Genomic DNA, 25,891 nt, shown 5'->3' on the forward strand with positions numbered 1-25,891 from the left:
CAAAAGTGCATAACTTAACATTTTTTATATTAAGTTCCATCTGCTAAGTTTTGCCCATTTGCTTAACTTGTCTGGGTCCCTCTTTAGACATTTTGATTCATCTGCAAAATTTGCCTTCTTACAGTTTTTGTGTCATCTGTAAATTTGGGTTAAGTACATTAATTTCACTCATCCATATCATTAAAACATATTGTAAATAATTGTGGCACTAGCACTGATCTCTGTGGCATTCTGTTAGCCACAGGTTGCTCTCATGAAAATATACCCTTTTATCCAAACTCTCTGTCTTCTACCACTTAGCTACCCCTCTCCCCATGCTAATGTATTACCAGCAACATGATGGGTTCTTATCTTATTAAGTAACCTAATGTGCTGCACCTTATCATATGGCCTTTGACAATCTAAGTATACCATATCTACTGATTTCCCTTTATCTATCCTGCTTGTCACATTCTAAAAGAATTCTAATAAATTTTTTTTTTTTTTAGATTACTTACAGTGTGGAAACAGGCCCTTCAGCCCAACAAGTCCACACCGACCCGCAACCCACCCATACCCATACTTTTACCCCTTCACCTAACACTACGGGCAATTTAGTATGGCCAATTCACCTGGCCTGCGCATCTTTGGACTGTGGGAGGAAACCGGAGCACCCGGAGGAAACCCACGCAGACACGGGGAGAATGTGCAAACTCCACACAGTCAGTCGCCTGAGGCGGGAATTGAACCCGGGTCTCTGGCGCTGTGAGGCAGCAGTGCTAACCACTGTGCCACCATGCCACCCATAACTTCCTATTTATAAAACCATGCTTAATCTGCTTACCTATATCATGTATTTTTAAATGGTCTACTATAAAATTCTCAACATTAATTCTCAATATTAATTTAACTGAGCTTTCATTACCTTTTCTTGTCTCCTTACATTTTTGAATAAGGTATTAAATTGGCATAGACTTTTCCAGGAATTAAGGATTCTTGGCAAATTATTATAACTGCATTCACTATCTCTTTTAGCTATGTCTTCAATAAACTAGAGAGCAACCTCATCAGGTCCAGGGAACTTATTGACCCTCAGTCCCATTAGTTTCTGTGGTTGCTTTCTCCAGTGAAAATTATTCAGCTGGTCGATTGTTGGTTTACAGAGCAGAGTGATGCCAACAGCATGGGTTTAATTCCCATCACTGGTTTGAGGTTGTCATGAAGGATTCTCCTTCTCACCCTCTTCCCTCATCTGAGGTCTGGTGGCCCTTGGGTTAAATCACCACCAGTCACTTCGCTCTAATGAGAGAGCAACCCCTATGGTCTGGTAAGACTATGGCGATACAACAACAACAACACAATTATTATATTGATTTCTTACACTCCTTTCCCTCTTCTTAGCAAAAATAGTATTGCTGGAAAGGTATTAATGCCTTCCATGGTGAAGACTAATGCAAAGTTCATCTGTCTTTTCCACATTACCCAATATTAATTCCCCAGATTCATTCTCTAAGGGTGCTATGTTCTCTGTGGCCTCTATCTTACTTATTCATGTATTTAAAGAAACTCTTGCTGTCCGTTTTGGTCTTTAAATATATTGGTCATCTTTTGTTATTTTTAAAAACTTTCCCAGTCTTCTGGTTTAATTATCTTTGCCACATTGTATGTTTTTTGTTGAATTTGATGGCATCTTTGACTTTTCCCTGGTTAAATTGAAAAATGTGGTGCTGGAAAAACACAGCAGGCCAGGTAGCATCCGAGGAACAGGAGAATCGACGTTTCGGGCATAAGCCCTTTTTCCCTGGTTAACCATGATTTATTTATCCCTTTCCTAGAATCCTTTCTTCTCAATAGGATATATCTTTGTTGTGAGTTGTGAGTTACTTCTTAAATGTCTGCCATTGTTCCTCAATCATCTCTTCTCTTAAACTCCTTTCCTAGTCTGCACCAGCTGCCCTCGTTTCTCTGAAATTACTGTTATTTAAGTTTAGCACAGTTATTCCTGATATGTTTCTCCCTCTCAAACTGAATGCTAAGTTTGGTCACAGTTTCAGGGAACTTCTACTCTGAGATAATTTCATAGTCCTGGGTCATTTCACATTATCAGATCCAAAATAATCTGATCTCTGGTTAGATCCACACTTTTTTCTAAGAATTTGTACTCAAGAATCTGGACTTAGGTATCTAAGGTGGTGCCATAAGTGGCAACTTGTAAACCTTCACTGTACTCACGTGAGTACATGTGACAATAAAGCTAATTCCATCTACAATGCTGCCGTATACTTTTGCTTCCTAAACCTACATATCTCTCTTGCAACCCCCTCACCTGTCTAATTAAATGAAAGCTCTCTCTACAGCCCCAGTTACTCAATTCTCCACGATACTGACTCCCATACAGTTCAAGGGAATTCATGATGAAGGGCTTTTGCCCAAAACATCAATTTTCCTGCTCCTCGGTTGCGGCCTGACCTGCTGTGCTTTTCCAGCGCTGCTCTAACCTTGACTTCAATCTCCAGCATCTGCAGTGCCCACTTCCTGCCAGTTCAAGTGAAGCCTATCCAACCAGACAAGTTCTGTTCTATCCCAGTATTGTGCTAGTCCTGTATGAACTGAAACTCAATCCACCCACACCAACCTTTGAACCGTACATTTAATGCCTGGATTTTATATACCCCATGCCAGTTTGATTGTGTTTCAAGTAGTAATCTTGAGATTACTATCTTGGAGGTTCTACATTTTAGTTTAGCTTGTAACTGTTCAAAATTGTTCAGCAGAACCCACTTTCTAGTCCTATTAATGTCATTGCTGCTAACATAAATGATAACTCTGTTCTAGAGACTGACGCTCATGGGTACAGAGAACACTATCCATCTCCCTAAATATTTAATCCACTATTAAAAAATTCCTACTTCTCCCCTCCCCCCTGCCACTTGCATGGCTCCCAGGTTGTTCAATGCTATTTGAATCATTTATCCTACTCACAGTTCACACTCTTGCTCACATGGCTTGCAAGAACCACATAGCTGTTGAACAGTTGTAGGGATCGAGGCTCCTCAAACACTATCCATAAGTCAATGTACTTGATTCAGCTGAAGTCACACCCTCCTGTCCCTGAATGATCTAGTCTGAGGGGTGTGACTGCCCTCTAGAGCAAAGTGTCCAGGTAACATTCACCATCTTTGATTTGATCCAATGTCTCTAGTTTGGACTGCAGCTCTTTGGAGCAGCATGGTGGCGCAGTGGTTAGCACTGTTGCTGCACAGCACTATGGACCTGGATTCAATTCCACCCTTGGGTGATTGTGCAAACTCCACAAATTCTTCCCAAGTCTGTGTGGGTTTCTTCTGAGTGCTTGAGTTTCGTCGCACAATCCAAAGATGTGCAAGTTAAATGGATTGGCAATACTAAATTGCAGGCTAAATGGATTACCCATGGGAAGCGCAGGGTTACAGGTAGGGGTTAGGTCTGGGGTGGGATGCCTTTTTGAAGGGTCCACGTAGACTTGATGGGCTAACTATCGTGCTTCCATACTGTAGGGATTACATGAACTTAGATCCAAAGTTCTTGAAGTTGCACTCAATTTCAGATGCCAGTCCGTTAATCATTACAACATTCCAAATTGCTTGAGGTGGGATTTAGATGTGCTATAAGGTCTGGCGAGGATGGTCAATGATCAGGATATTTATCAGTCCAATCCTCGAACAAGAGTCTGCAAAAGTGTGGATGTGAGGACGCAGAAACCACAATTAATGTGTTGATGTCATACAAAACTTAGCTGAATGTGTAGCAATTAACTATATGAAATAGTGCCCAATTGGTTATGAACAAATCCAATGAATTTTTGCACTGCATTCACATCTGTTATTGCCACATCAGCTACTCCAGCATTTTTCCTCAGTACCTTTCACATTAGGCATCAATCATTGCAATCTTCTTTCTTCAGCTTCAGGTTCATTTGGGTGAGCTCTGCAAAACGGTCGCACTAGACGTTGATCATGTTCAGTAATTGTCTCGGCATCCATACACTAGCAGATCATTCACTTTAATTTCCATTCTGGAAGTATCACTCATTGTGTCATACTGTCTGCGTTGATGCTACTCTTGATCTGTGGAAAGGTCAAAGCAGTATGCACAACAATCTGCGTTTCCCAAGCTGCATCCTCAACATGGCTGGAAAGCTGTTGTTTTCATCCAGACACACTTGCCAATTACCATGCATTGCAACTCGAATCGGGAAGATTTTTGCATTTGCAAGTTGTGGCAAATTTCCTTCACTGGTTGGTACAGGGTATCTGCATCTCTTCAGAGCTGTATTGAGGTCTTTTGTGTCAAAGCACACTCTCAGCTTCCCAGAGAGTCTCACAGTAATCTTGCTGATAACTCATTCCCTAGGTGTTGTCACTTTCTTGCTTTTTCCCCTCTTTTTTTAACGAGTTGTTATTAATTAGTAACAGGAATGCTATGAGTACATAAGGGTCTGTATGGATTAGCTAAAAGCAGCCTTAGAGTATTAGTCGGCACCAGTTCCAATCACTTTCTTTCTTGACTCTTTGCCATTTTATTTCCTGTGGCTCAGCAATGTCTTTGCTGATCCCAGAATAATCTCCAAAGTAAACAGCAGGTTTCTAACAAGGCACACCAAACATCTGAACCACAGAAAAATACAAAGTCAGTCCCTTTGCAAGAATTTCATTAGACATGGATTTTCTCTTGCGCCCACGCAAGTGGATTTTGAAGGCAAATAGAATAATGCTTGTACAAAAGCCAGGTCAGTGTATTTAATATTCAGCTACATATTTTTCTTAAATTCTGCTGTCTTAGTGACACTGTAGCATGCAAGATGTAACAGGGCAAAACTTCTGTCAAAAGCTTTCTTTCGCAGTATTGCGATTCTTACTTCAGTCATTCTATGTCTACATGGTTCACCAGGAAATCTTCTTTCGTATGTATCACAGACATTTTCACCCTTAAGAGAAACCCATAGTAGTTATCACACAAAGTCTGCAGAAAATGTGTGTTCAAATCGTTTCTAAGCTTAAGTGACAACTGGAGGCCTAAAACATTGATTTACATTTTAAAAAGAACCAACAATCAAAATGGCCAGACATTTCAGTCACTTTCATAATGGTGGTTATCCTATTAAGATAACAGATAAATAAAGTACAAATCATGTTTGTCCAAATCCATTAATGCCAACAACATGAGAATTGACCCTGCCGTGTGAAAAAAAAGTCTTCCTTCCCCTTCAGATCTTCTATTTTTAAGCTAATATCTATTGTATGATAATAGACAATAGACAATAGACAATAGATGCAGGAGTAAGCCATTCAGCCCTTCGAGCCTGCACAGCCATTCAATATGATCATGGCTGATCTTTCCCAATCAGTATCCTGTTCCAGCCTTATCTCCATAACCCTTGACTCCACTATCTTTAAGAGCTCTATCCAATTCTTTCTTAAATGAATCCAGAGACTGGGCCTCCACTGCCCTCTGGGGCAGAGCATTCCACACAGCCACCACTCTCTGGGTGAAGTAGTTTCTCCTCATCTCTGTCCTAAATGGTCTACCCCATATTTTTAAGTTGTGTCCTCTGGTTCGGCACTCCCCCATCAGCGGAAATATGTTTCCTCCTGCCAGAGTGTCCAATCCTTTCATAATCCTATACGTTTCAATCAGATCCCCTCTCAGTCTTCTAAACTCAAGGGTATACAAGCCCAGTCGCTTCAGTCTTTCCGTGTAAGGCAATCCTGCCATTCCAGGAATTGACCTCGTGAACCTACGCTGCACTCCTTCAATAGCCAGTATGTCTTTCCTCAAATTTGGAGACCAGAACTGTACACAGTACTCCAGGTGTGGTCTCACCAGGGCCCTGTACAGCTGCAGCAGCACCTCTTTGCTTCTATACTCAATTCCTCTTGTTATGAAGGCCAGCATGCTATTAGCCTTCTTCACGATCTGCTGTACCTGCATGCTTACCTTCATTGACTGGTGTACAAGAACACTCAGATCTCTCTGTACTGCCCCTTTACCTAAATTGATACCATTGAGGTAGTAATCTGCCTTCCTGTTCTTGCCACCAAAGTGGATAACCAGACATTTATCCACATTAAACTGCATCTGCCATGCATCTGCCCACTCACCTAACTTGTCCAGGTCACCCTGTAATCTCCTAACATCCTCATCACATTTCACCCTACCACCCAGCTTTGTATCATCAGCAAATTTGCTAGTGTTATTGCTGATACCATCTTCTATATCATTTACATATATTGTAAAAAGCTGCGGTCCCAGCACGGATCCCTGCAGTACCCCACTGGTCACTGCCTGCCATTCCAAAATTGAGCCGTTAATCACTACCCTTTGTTTCCTATTAGCCAACCAATTCTCTATCCAATCTAGTACTTTGCCCCCAATACCGTGCGCCCTAATTTTACTCACTAACCTCTTGTGTGGGACTTTATCAAAAGCTTTCTGAAAGTCCAGGTGCACTACATCCACTGGATCTCCCTCGTCCATCTTCCGAGTTACATCCTCAAAAAATTCAAGAAGATTAGTCAAGCATGATTTCCCCTTCATAAATCCATGCGACTCTGTCCTATCCTGTTACTATTATCCAGATGTGCCGTAATTTCATCCTTTATAATAGACTCCAGCATCTTTCCCACCACTGAGGTCAGACTAACTGGTCTATAATTTCCTGCTTTCTCCCGCCCACCCTTCTTAAAAAGTGGCACAACATTAGCCGCCCTCCAATCCTCAGGAACCGACCCCGATTCTATTGAACTCTGGAACTTCATTGTACTTCATTTATGAAGTCATTTTAGTATTTCAGTGTTCGGAAAGTGAGATTATTAAGATTTTGGATGCTATTAATGTGATGTTTTCTCAAACAAACCTTCTCAGTACCTTGTAGTATTTGCCACCTCTACCAGTATGTGGTATTGGGTGTTAGAAGCACACAGAACAACAGTCAACCTTGTATTGTGGCTTTGTTGAACTGGAAGTCTTCAGCAAGGGCCTCATGATAGAGGTCACATGACTAAACAAGTTACCCACAATGCACACAACTGTTCTTCTGCATGACCAATTAATCACAATAATTATCAGAAGTTCAAAAGCAAGTTTTATGAATCATGGTCATGAGGAACACCAATTTCTCCTCAAAATGCAGTGATTAACATTTGGTAATGGACAGTGCTGTACCATATTAAGGTCTTTGTATGTTGTTATAGACCAGGCCAGACCCCCACAAAACATTTCAGAAAAGTAGCCCAGACACAAATTTTGCTAGTTATTTTAAGTAGGTGTAAAGTGGCTATTCCAGGATAGATGCAGCTGGTCAAATCACTTAATTTTAAACAAAACAGAATTTATTTGCAAGATTACCAAATGAAACACAAACAAGAGAAGAGAATATAAAATAACAACCTATTTGAAAACCCAACAGATTATCCCAACTTAATGATGCTGTTCCAATTTCTTGCAACAATCCCCTTGGCAAAAGTGGTAAAATCAAACACAGGATCATTAGATTACTTACCGTGTGAAAACAGGCCCTTCGGCCCAACAGGTCCACACTGACCCTCCAAAGAGCAACCCACCCAGACCCATTCCCCTACACCTAACACTAGGGGCAATTTAGCATGGCCAATTCACCTAACCTGCACATCCTTTGGACTGTGGGAGGAAACCGGAGCACCCGGAGGAAACCCATGCAGACACGGGGAGAATGTGTAAACTTCACACAGACAGTCACCCAAGGTGGGAATTGAACCTGGGTCGTCTGGCGCTTTGAGGCAGCAGTACTAACCACTGTGCCACCGTGCTGCCCATCATGCAGGATCATGCAGGAAAGAGAGAGAGAGATTCAGCATAGAACATCCTCTTCCAAGTAGCTGTTTCTTGGATCACTAGCCTCACTCACTGCCTGCTTTCAGTGAACAGCCAGACTGCTAGAACCAAACCAAACCAAACCAGAGAAAAGCTGGACTGGGAGAACCGGCCACTCCCCTTTCATTGTACAAGTGTTTTTTTTATTTGAAAACATTCTCAAGTAGATCAACCCCAGACATTTCAGAGTCTATGTCTTTACGACCTCCTCAACAACAAAAAAGCAAAGGACAAACTAACCTTGTGAACAGAGCAGCATCATCACAATGTGTAACCTTCTCCTCTTCTGCAATTCTAACCATGTGTTAATTCTGCCCTTCAGTCCTCCTCAGAAAAAAATTGTTGAAACTTTTCATCCTGCACTCATCAGGAAATTTTACTAGAAAATCATTTGCACTTCGCTAGCTTTAGAAATGTATCCACTGAAGTCATATTGTAAATAGAATCCTAGAACTGGAATCATAGAGACTTTACAGCACAGGAAAAGACTTTTGGCCCACTGTTCATTGAACAAGCATCAATCTATTGTAATCCCTCATTCCAACACTTGTCCCATTGCACAGCATGTTATGATATTTCAAATGCTCATCTTTATACTCTTTGAATGTCTTGAAGGTTGCTGCCCCTATTATCCCTTTTGGTAGAGAGTTTCAAATACACAACCTCGCTAAGTGAAAAGATCTTTCTTTAAAGCTCCTCAAAACCTTCTGCTTCTTATCTTAAAACTGAACCCTGTGCATATGGACTCCTCTCCTGAGGGAAACGTGATTCCCTATCCACCATATCTATGCTGCTCAGAACTTTGCCTACCGCAAATAGAACCCGATCAGATTTATCTGCTGTAAGCAAACCAATCCAGCCTGTCTATCTCTCTTCAAAGCTGACTCACTCCATTCATAGAGTCATAGAGATGTACAGCATGGAAACAGACCCTTCGGTCAAACTCGTCCATGCCGACCAGATATCCCAACCCAATCTAGTCCTACCTGCCAGCACCCGGCCCATATCCCTCCAAACCCTTCCTATTCATGTACCCATCCAAATGCCTTTTAAATGTTGCAAATGTACTAGTGTCCAACACATCCTCTGGCAGGTTGTCCCATACACGTACTACCCTCTGTGTGAAAAAGTTGCCCCTTATGTCTCTTTTGTATCTTTCCCCTCTCACCCTAAGCCTATGCCCTTGAATTCTGGACTCCACCACCCCAGGGAAAAAACTTTGTCTATTTACTCTATCCATGCCCCTCATGATTTTATAAACCTCTGGAAGGTCACCCCTCAGCCTCCAAAGCTCCTGGGAAAACAGCCCCAGCCAAATCAACCTCTCCCTATAGCTCAAATCCTCCAACCCTGGCAATATCCTTGTAAATCTTTTCTGAATCCTTTCAAGTTTCACAACATCTTTCCAATAGGAAGGAGACCAGAATTACATGCAATATTCCAAACATGGCCTAACTAATGTCCTGTACAGCCGCAACATGACCTCCCAACTCCTGTACTCAATACTCTGACCAATAAAGAAAAGCATACCAAACGCCTTTTTGATTATCCTATCTACCTGCAGCTCTAGTTTTAAGGAGCTATGAACATGCACTCCAAGGTCTCTTTGCTCAGCAACACTCAGTCGGACGTTTCCATGAAGTGTATAAGTCCTGCTAAGATTTGCATTCCCAAAATGCAACACCTTGTATTTATCTAAATTACGGTGGCACAGTGGTTAGCCCTACTGCCTTACAACGCCAGAGACCTGGGTTCAATTCCCACCTCAGGCTAATCTCCACGCGGAGTTTGCACATTCTCCCCGTGTCTGCGTGGGTTTCTTCAGGGTGCTCCGGTTTCCTCCCACAATCCAAAAATGTGCAGATTAGGTGAATTGGCCATGCTAAATTGCCCGTAGTGTTAGGTGAATGGGTAAATGTAGGGGGATGGGTCTGGGTGGGTTACGCTTCGGCGGGTCGATGTGGACTTGTTGGGCCAAAGGGCCTGTTTCCACACTGTAAGTAATCTAAATCTGAAACTCCATCTGCCACTCCTCAGCCATTGGTGCATCTGATCAAGATCTCATTGTAATCTGAGGTAACCTTCTTCACTGTCTACTACACCTCCAATTTTGGTGTCATCTGCAAACTTACTAACTGTACCTCTTATACTCGCATCCAAATCATTTATGTAAATGACAAAAAGTAATGGACCCAGCACTGATCCTTGTGGCACTCCACTCATCACGGGCCTCCAGTCTGAAAAACAACCCTCCACCACCATCATCTGCCTTCTACCTTTGAGACAGTTCTGTATCCAAATGGCTTGTTCTCCCTGTATACAATGAGATCTAACCTTGCTAACCCAGTTTCCCATGGGGAACCTTGTTGAACGCCTTACTGAAGTCCATATAGATAATGTCCACCACTCTGCCCTCATCAATCCTCTTTGTTATTTCTTCAAAAATCTCAATCAAGTTTGTAAGACATTTCCCACACACAAAACCATTGAGGTAACATCTTTGTGAATCTATTCTGCATTTCTCTAGTGCAGTCAAGTTCTTCCGATATTGTGGCGACTGGAACTGCAGACAATTCATTTTAACTCCTTAGTTTACCCTCAATTTTGTTCTTCTGCTAGACTCTGCCACTGGATTTCTTTAGTTTTGCTCATTTTCAGCTTACATAAATTCTAAGTAATCCTGATTCTGTAGCCTTGGTCTAAGTTCATTATTGACACTTTTATAATGTGAAACTTGAAAGGGTTCAGAAAAGATTTACAAGGATGTTGCCAGGGTTGGAGGATTTGAGCTACAGGGAGAGGCTGAACAGGCTGGGGCTGTTTTCCCTGGAGCGTTGGAGGCTGAGGGGTGACATTATAGAGGTTTACAAAATTATGAGGGGCATGGATAGGATAAATCGACAAGGTATTTTCTCTGGTTTGGGAGAGTCCAGAATTAGAGGGCATTGGTTTAGGGTGAGAGGGGAAAAATTAAAAGGGACCTAAGGGGCAACCTTTTCACACAGAGGCTGGTACGTGTATGGAATGAGCTGCCAGAGGAAGTGGTGGAGGCTGGTACAATTACAACATTTAAAAGGCATCTGGATGGTATATGACTAGGAAGGGTTTAGAAGGATATGGGCCATGTGCTGGCAAACTGGACAAGGTAATTTAGGATATCTGGTCAGCATGGACAAGTTGGACTGAATGGTCTGTTTCTGTGCTGTACATTTCTATGACTCTAATGTTCCTTGAAACTGCACCCTCTGAAGCTTAATTTTGACAGTTGCAATATTAGTTATGAGAGGTGATAACTCTATTCTACACTCCATACCTTCCCTTTCTGGCCTTAGTGTTATTTTTCATTCAGGCTATTCCTTTTCCATTCTCCCTAATTTAGAGTCATAGATTCATAGAGATGTACAGCATGGAACAAAGTCCCTTCAGTCCAACTCGTCCATGCCAACCAGATATAAATTAATCTGGTTCACATCTGCCTGTATTTGGCCCATATCTCTCTAAACTGTTCCCATTCATATTCCCATCCAGATGCCTTTTAAATGTTGTGATTGTACTAAACTCCACCACTTCCTACGGCAGTTCATACACACATTGCCCTATGCATGAAATAATTATCTCCTTAGGTTGCTTTTAAATCTTTCCCCTCTCACCCTAAATCTACTGTCATTATCCAGCAGCATGGTGGATCAATGGTAAGCACATTGCCTCTCATCACCAGGGACCTGGGTTCGATTCCAGCCTTGGGTGACTGTCAGTGTGGAGTTTGCACATTCTCCCCGTGTCTGTGTGGGTTTCCTCCTACAATCTAAATATGTGCAGGTTAGGTGAATTGACCATGCTAAATTGCCCATAGCATTCAGGGATGTGTAGGTTAGGTGCATTAGTCAGGGGTAAATGTAAAGCAATAGGGTAGGGGTCTGGGTGGGTTACTGTTCAGAGGGTCAGGGAGACCTGTTGGGTTGAATGACTGTTTCCACACTGTAAGGAATCAATGCCCTCTCGCTTTGGACCCCACTCCAGGGAAAAGGCCATGTCTATTTACCTTATCCAGACCCCTCATGATTTTATAAACATCACCTCCTGGTGTCTTCTGTTGCTTCTCACAAAGTTACTCTTCAGGAAGACATGTGTATCTTCTAAGTATGGCCCTCTTTTCTCTCTTTCTCTGACCCACATCCTTGCCTAGTGCTTTTTACCTGTTTCTGAATGAATTTAGCTTTTGGCGTGCTGAGGTTAATTTTTTGCCACTTCAAGAACTGCTGTTGTCTTATTCTTATTGAGAACACATAGCTGTCATTCCCAATTTCCGATTGAGGTTTTTCTTCCCCCAGTGGTTTAATAGGGAGCACAATTTCAGGAAAAAATAAAAATCTCGGGCAGCTTTACAAACACCAAAGCAAAAGACGCTGCAGATGCTGGAAAACTGAAATAAATAATAGAAAATGCTTCAAATAATCAGCAAGTTTGGGTGGAGGGAATAACCAGTTTACTGACCTTTCACCAAACAGATTCTTCTCTCCTCTTGCAGGACCACTTCCAACTCCACCAGGGACTTGTTCCCCAGTTGCATTTCAGTGCCTGCATTTGCAGGAATGTATCCACCAACATTGGAGATGTGATGGTGAAGAAGACTGTGTGGATGGTAGCGATGAATTAAACTGCCTAACTATAATTCCTGGCACCCTAGCTCCTCAGGATCATTGTGGAGATAAAGAATTCCAATGCTCCAATGGAGAATGTATTCCATCGTTGTTCAGGTGTGATGGGGTTCCAGACTGTTCTTCCAAAGAAGATGAACTTGGTTGTTGTAAGTCCTATTCATTTGCTCCATATTCTGTATTCAAAATTTGCGATAGAGATGTTGCTATCAGCTTTCTTTCAAATATGCATAAAGCACCAGACACTGTAAACAGATGGCCTAGAAATTTATTGGTTATGAGGAATACCTCTATGAATAGGCCCAGCATCTGTAGAAAGAAAACAGAGTTAATGTTTCGAGTCCAGTGACCCTTCATCAGAATGAAAAGCAGCTAGGAAAAGGTGGTATTAATTACTGATGATGGGTTGGAATAGAAAAGGAGTGTGCAGGGAGGTGGATACAGAGTCCAGAGAGAGAGAGAGAGAGAGAAAGTGAGAATGAGAGAGAGAAAGAGAGAGACAAAGGGTTAGCACACAAAGAGGTGATCGATAGTAAGCCATTGAAAAAGAAAAACTGAATAGGTGATAATGGGTACAATGTGTGAAAGTGAGGACTGCAAATGCTGGAGATCAGAGTCAAGAGTGTGGTGCTAGAAAAAGCACAGCAGGTCAGGCAGCATTGGAGGAGCAGGAAAATAGGTGTTCTGGGCAAAGCCCTTCATCAGGAATGAGGCTGGTGGGTGGAGGGGCTGGAGAGATAAATGGGAGGGGGTTGGAGCTGGGGTGAAGGTAGTTGAGAATGCAACCGTAGATGAAGGTGGAGGAGAAGATGATAGGTCGGAGAAAGGTAGGGCGAATAGATGGGAAAGACAATGGACAGGTCAAGAGACCAGTGCCGAGTTGAAGGCTTGGGACTGGGATAATGTGGAGAGAGGGGAAATGAGGAAACTGGTGAAATCCACATTAATCCCGTGTGGTTACAGGGTCCCAAGGTGGAAGATGAGGTGTTCTTCCTGCTGTCATCAGGTGGTTAGGGAGTGGCGTTGGAGGAAGCCCAGGACCTGCATGACCTTGAGGGGGTGGGAGGGGGAGTTGAAGTGTTCAGCCACGGGTGGTGGGGTTGGTTGGTGCGGGTGTCCCAGAGTTGTTCTCTGAAACAATTCACAAGTCGGCATCCTGTCTCCCTGATGTAGAGGAGTCAGGGAGACAGGACACCAATTGTGGATCATTTCAGAGAACATCTCCGGGACACCCGCACCAACCCTACTGCCCTGTGGCTGAACACTTCAACTCCCTATCCCACTCCACCAAGGACATGCAGGTCTTGGGTGTCCTCCATCGCCAAACCCTTACCACCCGACACCTGGAGGAAGAACACCTCACATTCCACCTTGGGAACCTGTAACTGCACGGGATTATCCCAGTCCCAAGCCTCCAACTCGGCACCGCCCTCTTGACCTGTCCATCACCTTTCCCACCTATCCGCTCCACCCTCCTCTCCGACCTATCACCTTCTCCCCCACCTTCATCTAACTATCACATTCTCACTACCTTCCCCCCAGCCTCATCCCCATTTCATTTATTTCTCAGCCCACCGGCCCACCAGCCTCATTCCTGCTGAAAGGCTTATGCCCGGAACGTCGATTCTCCTGCTCCTCGGATGCTGCCTGACGTGCTGTGCTTTTCCAACACCACACTCTCGACTATATGTAGTTGAAAATGGCTTGTCTAAGCTGCATTCAAACCATTTCATGACAGTACCTGGGTTTATGGAGGTCAGTCTGGTATCTTAGCAAGTCGAGGTGGGTCCTGGACCTGGTCTCTCAGTAGTATGTCAGTTGGTCTTTTGGCGGCTCATGGCGGTATCTCGGCTCAGTATGTGTGGACCCTGCCCCGGCATGTTCCCGAGGCACTGGGGGAGATTAGAGAGGTGACAGTTTCAGAAGCAGCAATGGTATCTGTGGTGGTGTCTTCAAGAACAGGCAGAGCATGATAAGCGAAGGACTCATCAAATATTGTTCTCCCTTTAGCTTATTTTTTTACTTTCCTAGTTTAAAGTTTTATGTAAACTAAAACCTATTTCTTTATTTTTCTACTATTCTATGAAACGTTTAACTTTTTAAATCTCATTTCTCATGCCACTTTGTAGCTGAGCTTTTTTTGTTTCTAGGTACCTTGATACCTTAGATGGTGCCATGTGTAGTGACATTATACACTTTTCGCTGTACTGTACTTCTGCACTTGAGTACACATGATGAGAAAATCTAAAATCTTGCATTGAGCTCCACTGGAGCACAGCAGCAGTACTGAGAGAGAAATATTGCCATGGGAACATGGTAGTGTGTCTAAGTGGCAGGTAACGAAACGGTTTGAGATATTGCATTGTCCTATCCATGAGCTAGGAGCTTCCCCATATGCTCAGTGTCCTTGCAGCAGCCTTTCAATGCTAGTTTTGCCAGTCCACCCTGCAATGCAAGTCTCCGCTTCCTAAGCAGCTTTTGAGTGTGTTGGAAAGGTGCCTTGAGAGGTTGGCAAATATCAGGTGTCAATGTCCATGAACAAGGGCTCTGTGTGTGTTTGCCTACTGGTCATAGATCGTACCCTGAAATGCCTTTCGATGCTCAGAAGCATGGAGATCCTTCAGATCAAATGGTGATCTGAATCCACCAGGTACCTGCTCTGACTTCTAGTTTGAGGATTGTTGACGTTGAATTTGGTCAGCACATTTGGTGAGATGAGAAACTGAATATTAATGAGGCAAGTTGTAGCATTAATAAGGCACTTAGCATGTTACAATCCCCTGAATTGGAAACTTGCCACTGCCTCACTGCCTGTCAAATAAGTAAAAGATTCAGCATGTTACTCCTCATGTTGAAACAAGCTTCACTGGACATTTCATCCTATTCTACATAAATCTCACTGTAACCAAGGTCTTTAAGGCCCACATCTGATTCTTCCCTATAACACTAGTATTACCTCACATTTTTTCTTCAGTATTTACAGTTCCTGGGTGAAATGAAGAGGGAAGAGGGACCGAGACCAATGATCAATCTCTGTTCTCTTCATATTTCCCTGACATCTCTCTCAGCAATGGGCATGATTAGACATGAGGGCAGGGAGCAGTGATGGATTTACTGAATCTAATACAGGTGCAAACATTGATGTTAGAGACTTTAAGAATTAAAAATGCTGAGAATTAGAGGAGGGGGCATAATATGTGCAAGGCACATTAGACACCTATTTGGATAGAATTCTTCAGTCTTTGAAGCTGGAGGTCAATTGATACTGCTGTGTGTGGCATAAACAACAAGAATCATCCACTGTTGCAGACCCTTCATACATACAGTATGGTATATTCATAGGAATAGAGGTACAGGAACAGACAACTCAGCCACTTGAGCTGTTCCATTGTTCAATAAATTCATGGCCAATCCGCGATCTAAATCCATGTACCTGCCTTTGGTATGTATCCATTAATACCTTTGCTTAACAAAACTTTATCTGATTCAAGTTTATAATTAACAATTGCTCTTTATCTACTGCAATTTGTGGAAGACAGTTCCAAATATCTAATCCCTTTGTGCGTAGAAGTGCTTCCTATAATCTCTCCCAAAATGTCTGCCTTAATTCTCAAACTGGCCCTTGTTCTGGAATCCAGAGGAAGTATTCACGCTGTCTTTTCCTCTTGATATCTTGAAGACTTCAAACAGATCACTCCTTAACCTTCTCAATTCTAGAGAAAACAGAAATTGTATAATCTAACTTCTAAGGTTATTATTCTTATTAATCTTTCCCACTCCCAAGCATGGAAGGAAAAAGCAAAAAAAGTAATATCTGTACTTAAAAATTGCTAGTAATGCTGGTCGTACTGGAACTCAAGTTTAAAATATGAAAGGCACATTGGAACAGTACTTGTCATTCTCAAATTTTACTACTTTTTTCTTCCAGACTGCCATGTGTGTGTATGTGTATGAGAGAGTGAGTGAGTGAGGAGTTTGGGGGGGGAGGTGTTGTGCTGATGATGTACCAGGGTGATGACTGAGTTTAGAAATTTAGATGTGTAATGATATTTATGCAGACTCATAATTGTTGACATGTCTGGGTGGATAGACAAGTTGCAAAATCAACATTCTATACCATCCTTGTATGGCATAGTGCCACCCCAGCTGCTACATTTGCCCAATGCCCTGAAACCATTGCAAACATCTTAACTATTAAAGAATGTGATACACATTAGCAGAGGCAGAATCTGAGTTTCATTGATATAATGCAGGTCCTAATTTACATGTGTTTCTTTTAATTTATTTGTATTTATAAATCAAGATCAGTTGAGTGTTTATTGGACATGTCTTCAACTCAGAATGTATGTCAAAAAGCAGTTTAACAATTACCAGATGGAACAAATAAGGAGCTCTGTTTCCTGCAGAAATGTGTAAAAGCACAATTCTGAAGTAAGTGCTGAAGCAAAGGAATAGTTTGTTTATGTGCTTAAGTAATTGAAAGAGGAAGGACAGGATGAAAGAGCAAATCATAAAGTATACAATATCCCAGGCTTTATTAATAGGGGCACTGAGCACAAGGGTATGGAGGTAATATTTGGCCCTAACAGGAGTATTTCATCCAGTTCTGGATGCTCTCCTTTAGAAAGAATGTGAATGCATTGGTTAGAAGAGATGCAGAAGAGATTTATGACAATGCTTCAAGAATGAGGAACTTCAGGTTTAAGATATACTGGGGAATTTAAGACTGTTTGCCATGGAGAAGAGAATGCTGGGATGAAATCTGCTAAAACATTGAAAATTGGAACAATAATAGTCCTTTCTAACCTTTGTGCCTGTTCCATCATTCTGTTTGATCATGGCTGATCATCCTACTCAGTACCCTGTTCCCAATTTTGCCCCATAACCATTGATCCTTTTAGTCCTAAGAACTATATTAGTACAGGTTTCAAAATCGTGAGAGTCTGGACAGAGTAGGTAGGGAAAAAATGCTCCCCCTCATGAGAGGTTTGAGAACAAGCAGGGACAGATTTACAGTAATTGGCAAAAGAGTCTAAAGTGATTTGAGAAAGGAAGTTTTCATGGAGCAGGTACTTAGTGGCTGATTTGCACAACCTGAGAGTGTGGTGCATGCAGGTTCAATTGAGGCATTCAAAAAGGAATTAGAAAAGCAAGTATGTGCAGGTTTAAAATGAGAAAGCAGGAGAATGGCAGTGTTAGAAATGCTCAGTCATGGAGTTAGTACAGTTGTGATGAGCCAAATGGCCTCCTTCTGTACTACGGTATTTCTATGATTCTGTTAGGTGCCTTTCTGCATTTCTCTATTGAATCCACTAGCAACCCAGTTGTTGGCTTGTTGCTGAACTCTATTTCTGCTGTATGCTGTTATCTTGGTGCAAGATCTATCTATTGTGTTTTAAATCTTAGATCCATGCAGAAATGACACCAGTTTCAAAATGTGCAACTTTTATTCACAGTGCTTTACAATGTCTGCTCCATTCTTAAGCTCGAGCTTCCAGCTCTTTCTACAGTTTTTCACTTTTGTATATTAAAGATTTGAATAATCTTACAAACAAACAAAGATATGTACTTCACATCATTTCTTAAAGTAAAGCTCGTCATTTTCTCTGGGTATAAGAATGGTCATTGAGATGCAGAAGTCTCTGATAACTATGCTGAGTTTTATTGGTCAGAGGTAGTTCCTTTACTCAGAGTAGTGAGGGTATGGAATGCTTTGCCTGTAACAGTAGTAGATTCGCCAACTTTAAGTACATTTAAGTCGTCATTGGACAAGCATATGGATGTACGTGGAATAGTGTAGGTTAGAATGGGCTTCAGATTGGTATGACAGGTTGGCACAACATCGAGGGCCAAAGGGCCTGTACTGCACTGTAATGTTCTATGTTCTATTGAGGTTGTAGGCTGGCATGATCAAGTCAGCATCACAGTTCCTCAACTGAAAAGAAAAGTTACATAAGCACTGTCCTTGAAGTATCCTGTCCTGCTTGCTATCAAGTGTCACATGTTTCAGTCAGTGTCTTCACCTGACTGGGATGACAATTGGGACTGAGCAACTACTTGATCTGCTTTGATACTAATGGAGATGATGCAGGATTATGGTTGTAATTTCATTAGTCTCCAACTTCAAACCATGGCTCTCTTGTACCTGGTTAGTTTGTTGAAGTATATTTGTATGTTTTCTACCTGACAAGAATGAAGAAATAATGTTAGTAATGCATAGGTGTTGAATTTAGTTCACAGCGAATTCACAACTAGTGAAACACACTTTGCTGAGTAACAAAAGCTGTAAAAGTTTAGCTTTGCTCTGCTAGTAGCATCTAAAGATCCACCAACATATATCGAGCTTTGGGGTGACTTTAGAATCATGAAATGATGCAGATAGTTCTTGAATTATAGAAAGAAGATATTTGTCTGGAATAGTTGCCTTGTTGAGAATTTTAACTTGATTCTGTATTGTGCAATGATTAGGTTTAGTACCCATGGTGATGAACCAGTTCACTCAATGATATTGTCTGTTCCTAATTTCAACTCCTGAGACTTTGGCATTGATTGCAAGCAACAACTGTTTCAAACATTGTGATTCTGGTGGAATTATGTGCTGCAAGTTAGATGACAGTCTCTCTTAATCGCCTAAAAATCCAGCCAAAAATGAAGGATACTACAGTGTGTATTGTCTACATTATCAGTCACCTTAATATGTGCTCTGGTCCAGACTTCAGGTTTGAATCCAAGCCTACCAAAAAGATTTGCCTCCATAAGATTTCTGCCTTTAACTACACAAACATGAAGCTATGTATGGTCATCTTTTTGTTTAATACTCGAGCTCATAGGGAAGCTGAATAATCAATTCAGCTCACGTCTGCGAAAAGAGTGAGAGCAAGTGGTGAAAAAGAATGATGGTCACATGTACCATGCAAAATAAGTATTTTTGCACCAACATTGATCAGAAAGTAATGCTGAGATGCCTGAGTAAGACTTAAGGTGAGCTGGTGCTTTAACATTTGTGATGGTATATACATGTGATGGTATATACATTTGAAGATCGTATGACGAAAGGCTGAGGCACTTGGGGCTGTTCTCATTGGAGAAAAGAAGGTTTAGGGGAGATTTGATAGAGGTGTACAAGATGATTAGGGGTTTAGATAGGGTTGACAGTGAGAACCTTTTTCCGCATATGGAGTCAGCTATTACTAGGGGACATAGTTTTAAATTAAGGGGAGGTTGGTATAGGACAGATGTTAGGGGTAGATTCTTTACTCAGCGGGTTGTGAGTTCATGGAATACCCTGCCAGTAGCAGTGGTGGACTCTCCCTCTTTATGGTCATTCAAGCGGGTATTGGATAAACATATGGAGGTTATTGGGCTAGTGTAGGTTAGGTAGGCTTCGGTCGGCGCAACATCGAGGGCCGAAGTGCCTGTACTGCGCTGTATTTTTCTATGTTCTGTGTTCTATGCTTCACTCTCGGGAAGGGATGACGTCTTAAACCAATTAAGTTGTCTTTTGACAAACTGCACATTTTTGTAAAATGTTCCACTTTTGCAATATGTTACACTTTTCCTCTTGAGCTGGACATGTTGTTGTGAATCAATGAGCCCTTCCATAATTTGGGCACAGTTCTGAAACATGGTCTGACTGTGTCTATAGCCCTGTGTATTCTCTTCAAATTAAATATGGTAAATTTGATTTGGGCTACCAAGGCTGCTGCTTTCCCTAGTTAGGTCATTATCTGCCAAGAAGAGACATTCTCTAATCCATGGAATTGAAGTCTTTTTAATTTATTACAAATTAGTTCATTGATTAGAGTATGAAATTTACATATCAAAGTGAGTTGCTGCAACACAGCCATACATTAATTAATTGTCTCACCATTTTCCTTGCATCTTTCCTGGAATGTGTATCATCAGATCATCACTCATTTCTTTGGCATGAAATATTTTGAAGTTACTTACTGCTGTCTTAAACATAGATTTGGATTCTGTGAACTGTTCAAATATTTGCTAGCCTTCTGCAATGAGAAAATATACAAATATTGTTTTCAAATGAATTGGTGCTTCATCCAACTGCATGTTTCTGTAAAGAGCAAGTAGGTCTTGAATACTGAAATATCAAACAGCATGGGTGGATCTCACAGTGAAGAAAGAAATGTTGCTGGAACTGATAAAATTAAACTTTACTTAACTGTTGTCATTGTCAATTTGTTATATATTTTTATATGATGGAGGAGATACTAAATGAGTATTTTTCATCAGTGTTTACTGGGGTGAAAAATATGGAAGATAGAGAACATGGGACACTACATAGCAACATCTTGCAAAATGTCCATGTTACAGAGGCGGAGGTGCTGAACGTCTTAAAATGTATAAAGGTGGATAAATCCCCAGGACCTGAGAAGGTGTATCTTAGAACTCTGTAGGAAGCTCGGGAAGTGATTGCTGAACACCTTGCTGGGATGTTTGTATCATCAATAACCACAGATGAGGTACTGGAAGACTGCAAGTTGGCTAATGTGTTGCCACAATGTAAGAAATGTGGTAAGGAAAAGCCAAGGAATAGTAGACCAATGAGCCTGACATCAGTGGTGAGCAAGTTGTTGGAGGGAATCCTGAGGTACAGGAATTACATGTATTTGGAAAGGCAAGAACAGATTAAGAATAGTCAACATGGCTTTGTGCATGGGAAATCATGTCTCATGAACTTGATTTGAGTTTTTTTGAAGAAGTAACAAAGAGGATTGATAAGGGCAAAGCAGTGGACATGATCAATATGGACTTCAGTAAGGCGTTCAGCAAGGTTTCTCTGATAGACTGATTAGCAAGGTTAGATTACATGGAATACAGTGAGAACTTGACATTTGGATGCAGAATTGGCTCAAAAGTAGAAGGCAGAGAGTGGTGTTGGAGGCTTGCCTTTCAAACTGGCGGCCTGTGACCAGCGGTGTGCTGCAAGGATCAGTGCTAGGTCCATTGCTTTTCATAATTTATATAAACGATTTGGATGTGACCATAGGAGGTATGGTTAGTAAGTTTACAGATGACACCAAAATTAGAGGTGTGGTGGACAGTGAAGAGTATGTTACCTCAGAGTACAATGGGATCTTGATCAGATGGGCCAATAGGCCGAGGAGTGGCAAATGGAGTTTAATTTAGATAAATGTGAGGTGCTACACTTTGGAATGGCAAATCTGTGCAGGATGTATAGAGTTAATAATAAGGTCCTGGGAAGTGTCACTGAACAAAGAGACTTTGGAGTGCAGGTTCATAGTTCCTTAAAAGTGGAGTCTCAGGTAGATAGGATAATGAAAAAGGCATTTGGAATGCTTGCCTTTATTGGTCAGTGTATTGAGTATAGGAGTTGGAAGGTCATGTTGTATGTGTACAGGACATTGGTTAGGCCACTTTTAGAATACTACATTCAATTCTGGTTTCCTTGCTACAGGAAGGATTTTGTGAAACTTGAAAGGGTTCAGAAAAGATTAACAAGGATGTTGTCAGGGTTGGAGGTCTGAGCTATAGGGAGAGGATGAATAGGCTGGGGCTATTTTCTCTGGAGCATTGGAGGCTGAGAGGTGACCTTATAGAGGTTTATAAAGTTATGAGGGCCATAGATATCGTGAATAACCAACATCTTTTTCACAATGTATGGGAGTCCAACACTAGGGGGCATAGGTTTGAGGTGACAGGGGAAAGATTTACAAGGGATATAAGGGGCAACTTTTTCATGCAGAGGGTGGTGCAATTATGGAATAAGCTGCCAGAGAAAGTGGTGGAAGCTGGTACAATTGCAACATTTAAAAGGCATCTGGATGGGTATATGAATAAGAAGGGTTTAGAGGGATATGGGCCAAATGCTGACAAATCAGACATGATTAATTTAGGATAGCAGGTTGGCATGGACAAGTTTGACTGAAGGGTCTGTTCCATGCTGTATCACCCTGTGCCTATGCAGATGTGTGACTAATTTCTGGACGTGCAACAGGCTTTTTTGACAATACTTTAAAATGCCTTCTTCATGCTTCTAACTAAAGTTTATTTACCATAATCTGGATTTAACCACCAAACTACAATTAGTTTCTTAAATGTAGAATTCAGGGAATGTATGGCATCATAATTTGCCATTTTAATTCTAGATATTTTCAGTCAGCCTGTTCAGATATGTTCTAACACACATCTGGAGCACTTGAACCCAGATGTTCTGCTCAGAGGTAGGGACATTATTACTGCTCTACAAGAGTCCTCAACCACAGTTGGTACGAATAGTAAACAGACTCATGTAAACAAATACTGAATAACTGAACACCATAATATCCAACTATAGATTAATTATACTCTGCTGTTTCCAGACAATATCATTCAGTTTCTTCTTCTAGATAAGCAGACTGAAGCACTCTTAACATAAATATAGAAAATTGCATTTTATGAACAAATGGAAGGCATCATCAAGGCAACAGATAAATTCTGAAAGATTAGCTCAAAATGGCACTTCTGCAGATAACGAGCCACATTACTCAACAATATATGATAGCAATCAACCGAAAACCAATATCCAAACATAGTTCTTCAGAAAATTGAAGCAGAAAAATTTCATGGCAATCTCTTGTCAAGTTTGCTTGTTGATGCCATTAACTGAAAGTTAATGTGAACATTCCAAATAAACATTTTTCTCTTTCAAGGACTTGGGTGATTGGCCAACCACAGAGGGACTTGGAGGTTAATGGGACAAGTAAAGGCAGTAAAGCCAGTCAAAGATGAAAGTGATGAACGTGTGAGTGAAAACTCAGGCTGCAGCACTCTGAATGGAATGTGTTTTATTGAGAGTGGGGTTCAGGAAATTACTGGAGAGGCTTCCAAGAAGCAAAATTCAATCATGGAATGAATTAGGTTTACAACAAACATGGAAGAGGCAAGGAGGGGCAAGCAATCATTCAGCATAGTGGACAAATCAACCTTGATAATGGTGGTGGATAAAGATGTGCAGGACAAATTGACCTTGAGGTGAAAGAGTAAATTAAGGGAAGCACCTTCTGCTTATCCTGGGGTGACAGTTGAGCAGTTTGATTAAGTAGAGATCGAAACATGTAGTTTTGCCTAATTTAACTAAGGTACATTTTTAGCTTATTTAGGGCCTAATGTTAAATAGATTGGAAATTGTCATCGATCATAAATTAAAAGACCATAGACATCAGAATAGAAAGTAGTGCATTCAGCCCATTGTGATTTTATAATCCTTAACTCCATTTCCTGGCTTTTTCCTATTACCCTTGATCCTCCTATTGATTAAAAATGTCTGCCTCAGCATTGAAAATACCTAACAATCCAAACTCTAAGTCCTCTGCAGTGAAAAATGCCACAGATTCATTAACCTCAGATAATAAAATCCTCCTCATTTCTTTCCTAACTCAATGACCCTTTATTCTGAAATTATACCAACCGACCCTGAACACTCCCATGAGGGAAAACAACCTTCTACCCTTTCAAGCCCTGTAGAAGCATACGTGTTTGAATACAGCCCCTGTCATTCTTCTAAACGCCAGTATGTATTGGCCTAATCTACTTAACCTTTCTTATAAGAAAATCTCCCCATACCTAGGATTAACTGAGTGAACTTTCTGTGGACTGCCTCCAATGCCAGGATATCTTTCCTTAAATAAGGGGACCAAAACTATTTACAGCATTCCAGATGTCATCTAAGTAATCCCTGTATAGTTTTAGCAAGACCACCTTCTGTCTTTTTTATCACTGTAAAGTGCATTCACCCCCTCTATTCTTCCTGTTAAAAGGAATAACTTCACTCTTCCCCACATCTGCCAAATTTTTACCCATAGGTTTTTAACCTGTCTATGTTCCTCTGTAGACTCTTTGTCTCATCTTCACCACTTGCCTTTCCACCTATTGGCTTCATTATCATACATTCACTTCCCTTGTCCAAGTTATTATTATATGTTAGGAGTAATTGTGACCCAACACTGATTTCTGTGGCACTCCACTACTTACAGTTTGCAATCCTGAAATTTCCTGTTTTTCCCTAATTCTCTGTAATCTTTTTAGTTAGCCAATCCTCTATCTTTGCTAGCATACTGCCTTAATAGCATGTGTTCTTATCTTGTTAGGTAGCCTAATATGTATTTTTTTAATCAAATACCTTTTGGAAATCCTAATATATTTTATCCACTGCATCCCCTTTATCTACCCTGCTTTGTACCTCAAAGAATTCCAATATATTTATCATTCATGCCTTTATCATCCCTTTAATGAGCCATGCTGACTCTGCTTGATTATATGATGCATTTCTAAAAGCTTTGGTAATATATCCTAAAAATAGACCCTGTAACACAATCCATTTCAGATGAGAAGCTAACTGGCCTGCAATTACAGTTTGTTTTGTCGTCTTCCCTTTTTGGGTAGGGCTGTTACATTGCCAATTTTCCAATCCTCTAGAGTCCTTTCTAGAATCTAACAATTTCAGGAAGATTACTACTGGTGCATCCGTTACTTCTATATCTAGTTCATATTAATATCCTAGCATGCAACTGATCAAATCCAGGGGTACGTAAGCCTTTAGACCCATTAGTTCGATCATACATTTTCTCTATTGATAATTACGATACGTATTATCTCTCCACCACTTTGGTATTTTTGGAATGCTGTTCATGTCCTATGAAAACTGATGTAAATTATTTATTCAACTCCTTTGCCATTTCCTGGATCCCAATTATTACTTCTCCAACATCATTCTCTCAGGTGCCTAAATTCCCAATGGCCTCTCTCTTCCTTCCATACATTTAAAGATTTTCTTGCTTTCTATTTTGATATTACTAGCTGACTTGAACTCAGAATTATTTTCTCCTTTTTCATTACTTTGTTCACTTTTAGTTTTGAAAACTCTCCTCATCCTCTGGCTTGCCACTAATTATTTCCACATTGTTCATTTTTTTCTTTTAATTTGATACTGTGCTTAATTTCCAAACTTAACCATGGTTCTTCCATGCCTTAGAACTATTCTTCCGCACTGGGATTTTTTTAATGTTATTGGTTCCTGAGATATCACTGGCTGGGCCAGCATTTATTGCCCATCTTTATTCACCCAGAATTCAACTAAGAGTTAGACACATTGCTTTAGTACTGATGTAGGTCAGACCAGATAAGGATGGCAAATTTCCCTCCTTTAATTATATTAGCGAATTAGTTTTTTTAACAACAATAATCAATTGTTAAATTCTTGCCATTAGACTATTTAATTCTAGATTTTTATTACATTCAAATTTCACCATTACTATAGTGGCATTCAAAGTTATGTCCCTAGAACATTAGCCTGAGGTCCTGAAATGCTAGCCCAGTGAAACTATCACTGTTTCACTACCTCCAAC

At 41.0% G+C, this 25,891-nt stretch overlaps 1 protein-coding gene across 1 annotated transcript in view; it reads left to right on the forward strand.

Moving 5' to 3' along the window:
• Nucleotides 1–25,891, forward strand: part of LOC140480282 (MAM and LDL-receptor class A domain-containing protein 1-like) — a 404,689-nt gene that overhangs the window by 320,535 nt on the left and 58,263 nt on the right. The window contains exon 33 of the mRNA XM_072574989.1: nt 12,398–12,676. Within this exon, the coding sequence (XP_072431090.1) occupies nt 12,398–12,676 (279 nt within the window). The remainder of the gene's footprint in view (nt 1–12,397; nt 12,677–25,891) is intronic.

The sequence above is a fragment of the Chiloscyllium punctatum genome, chromosome 8, assembly GCF_047496795.1.
Source record: "Chiloscyllium punctatum isolate Juve2018m chromosome 8, sChiPun1.3, whole genome shotgun sequence".
Lineage (NCBI taxonomy): Eukaryota > Metazoa > Chordata > Chondrichthyes > Orectolobiformes > Hemiscylliidae > Chiloscyllium > Chiloscyllium punctatum.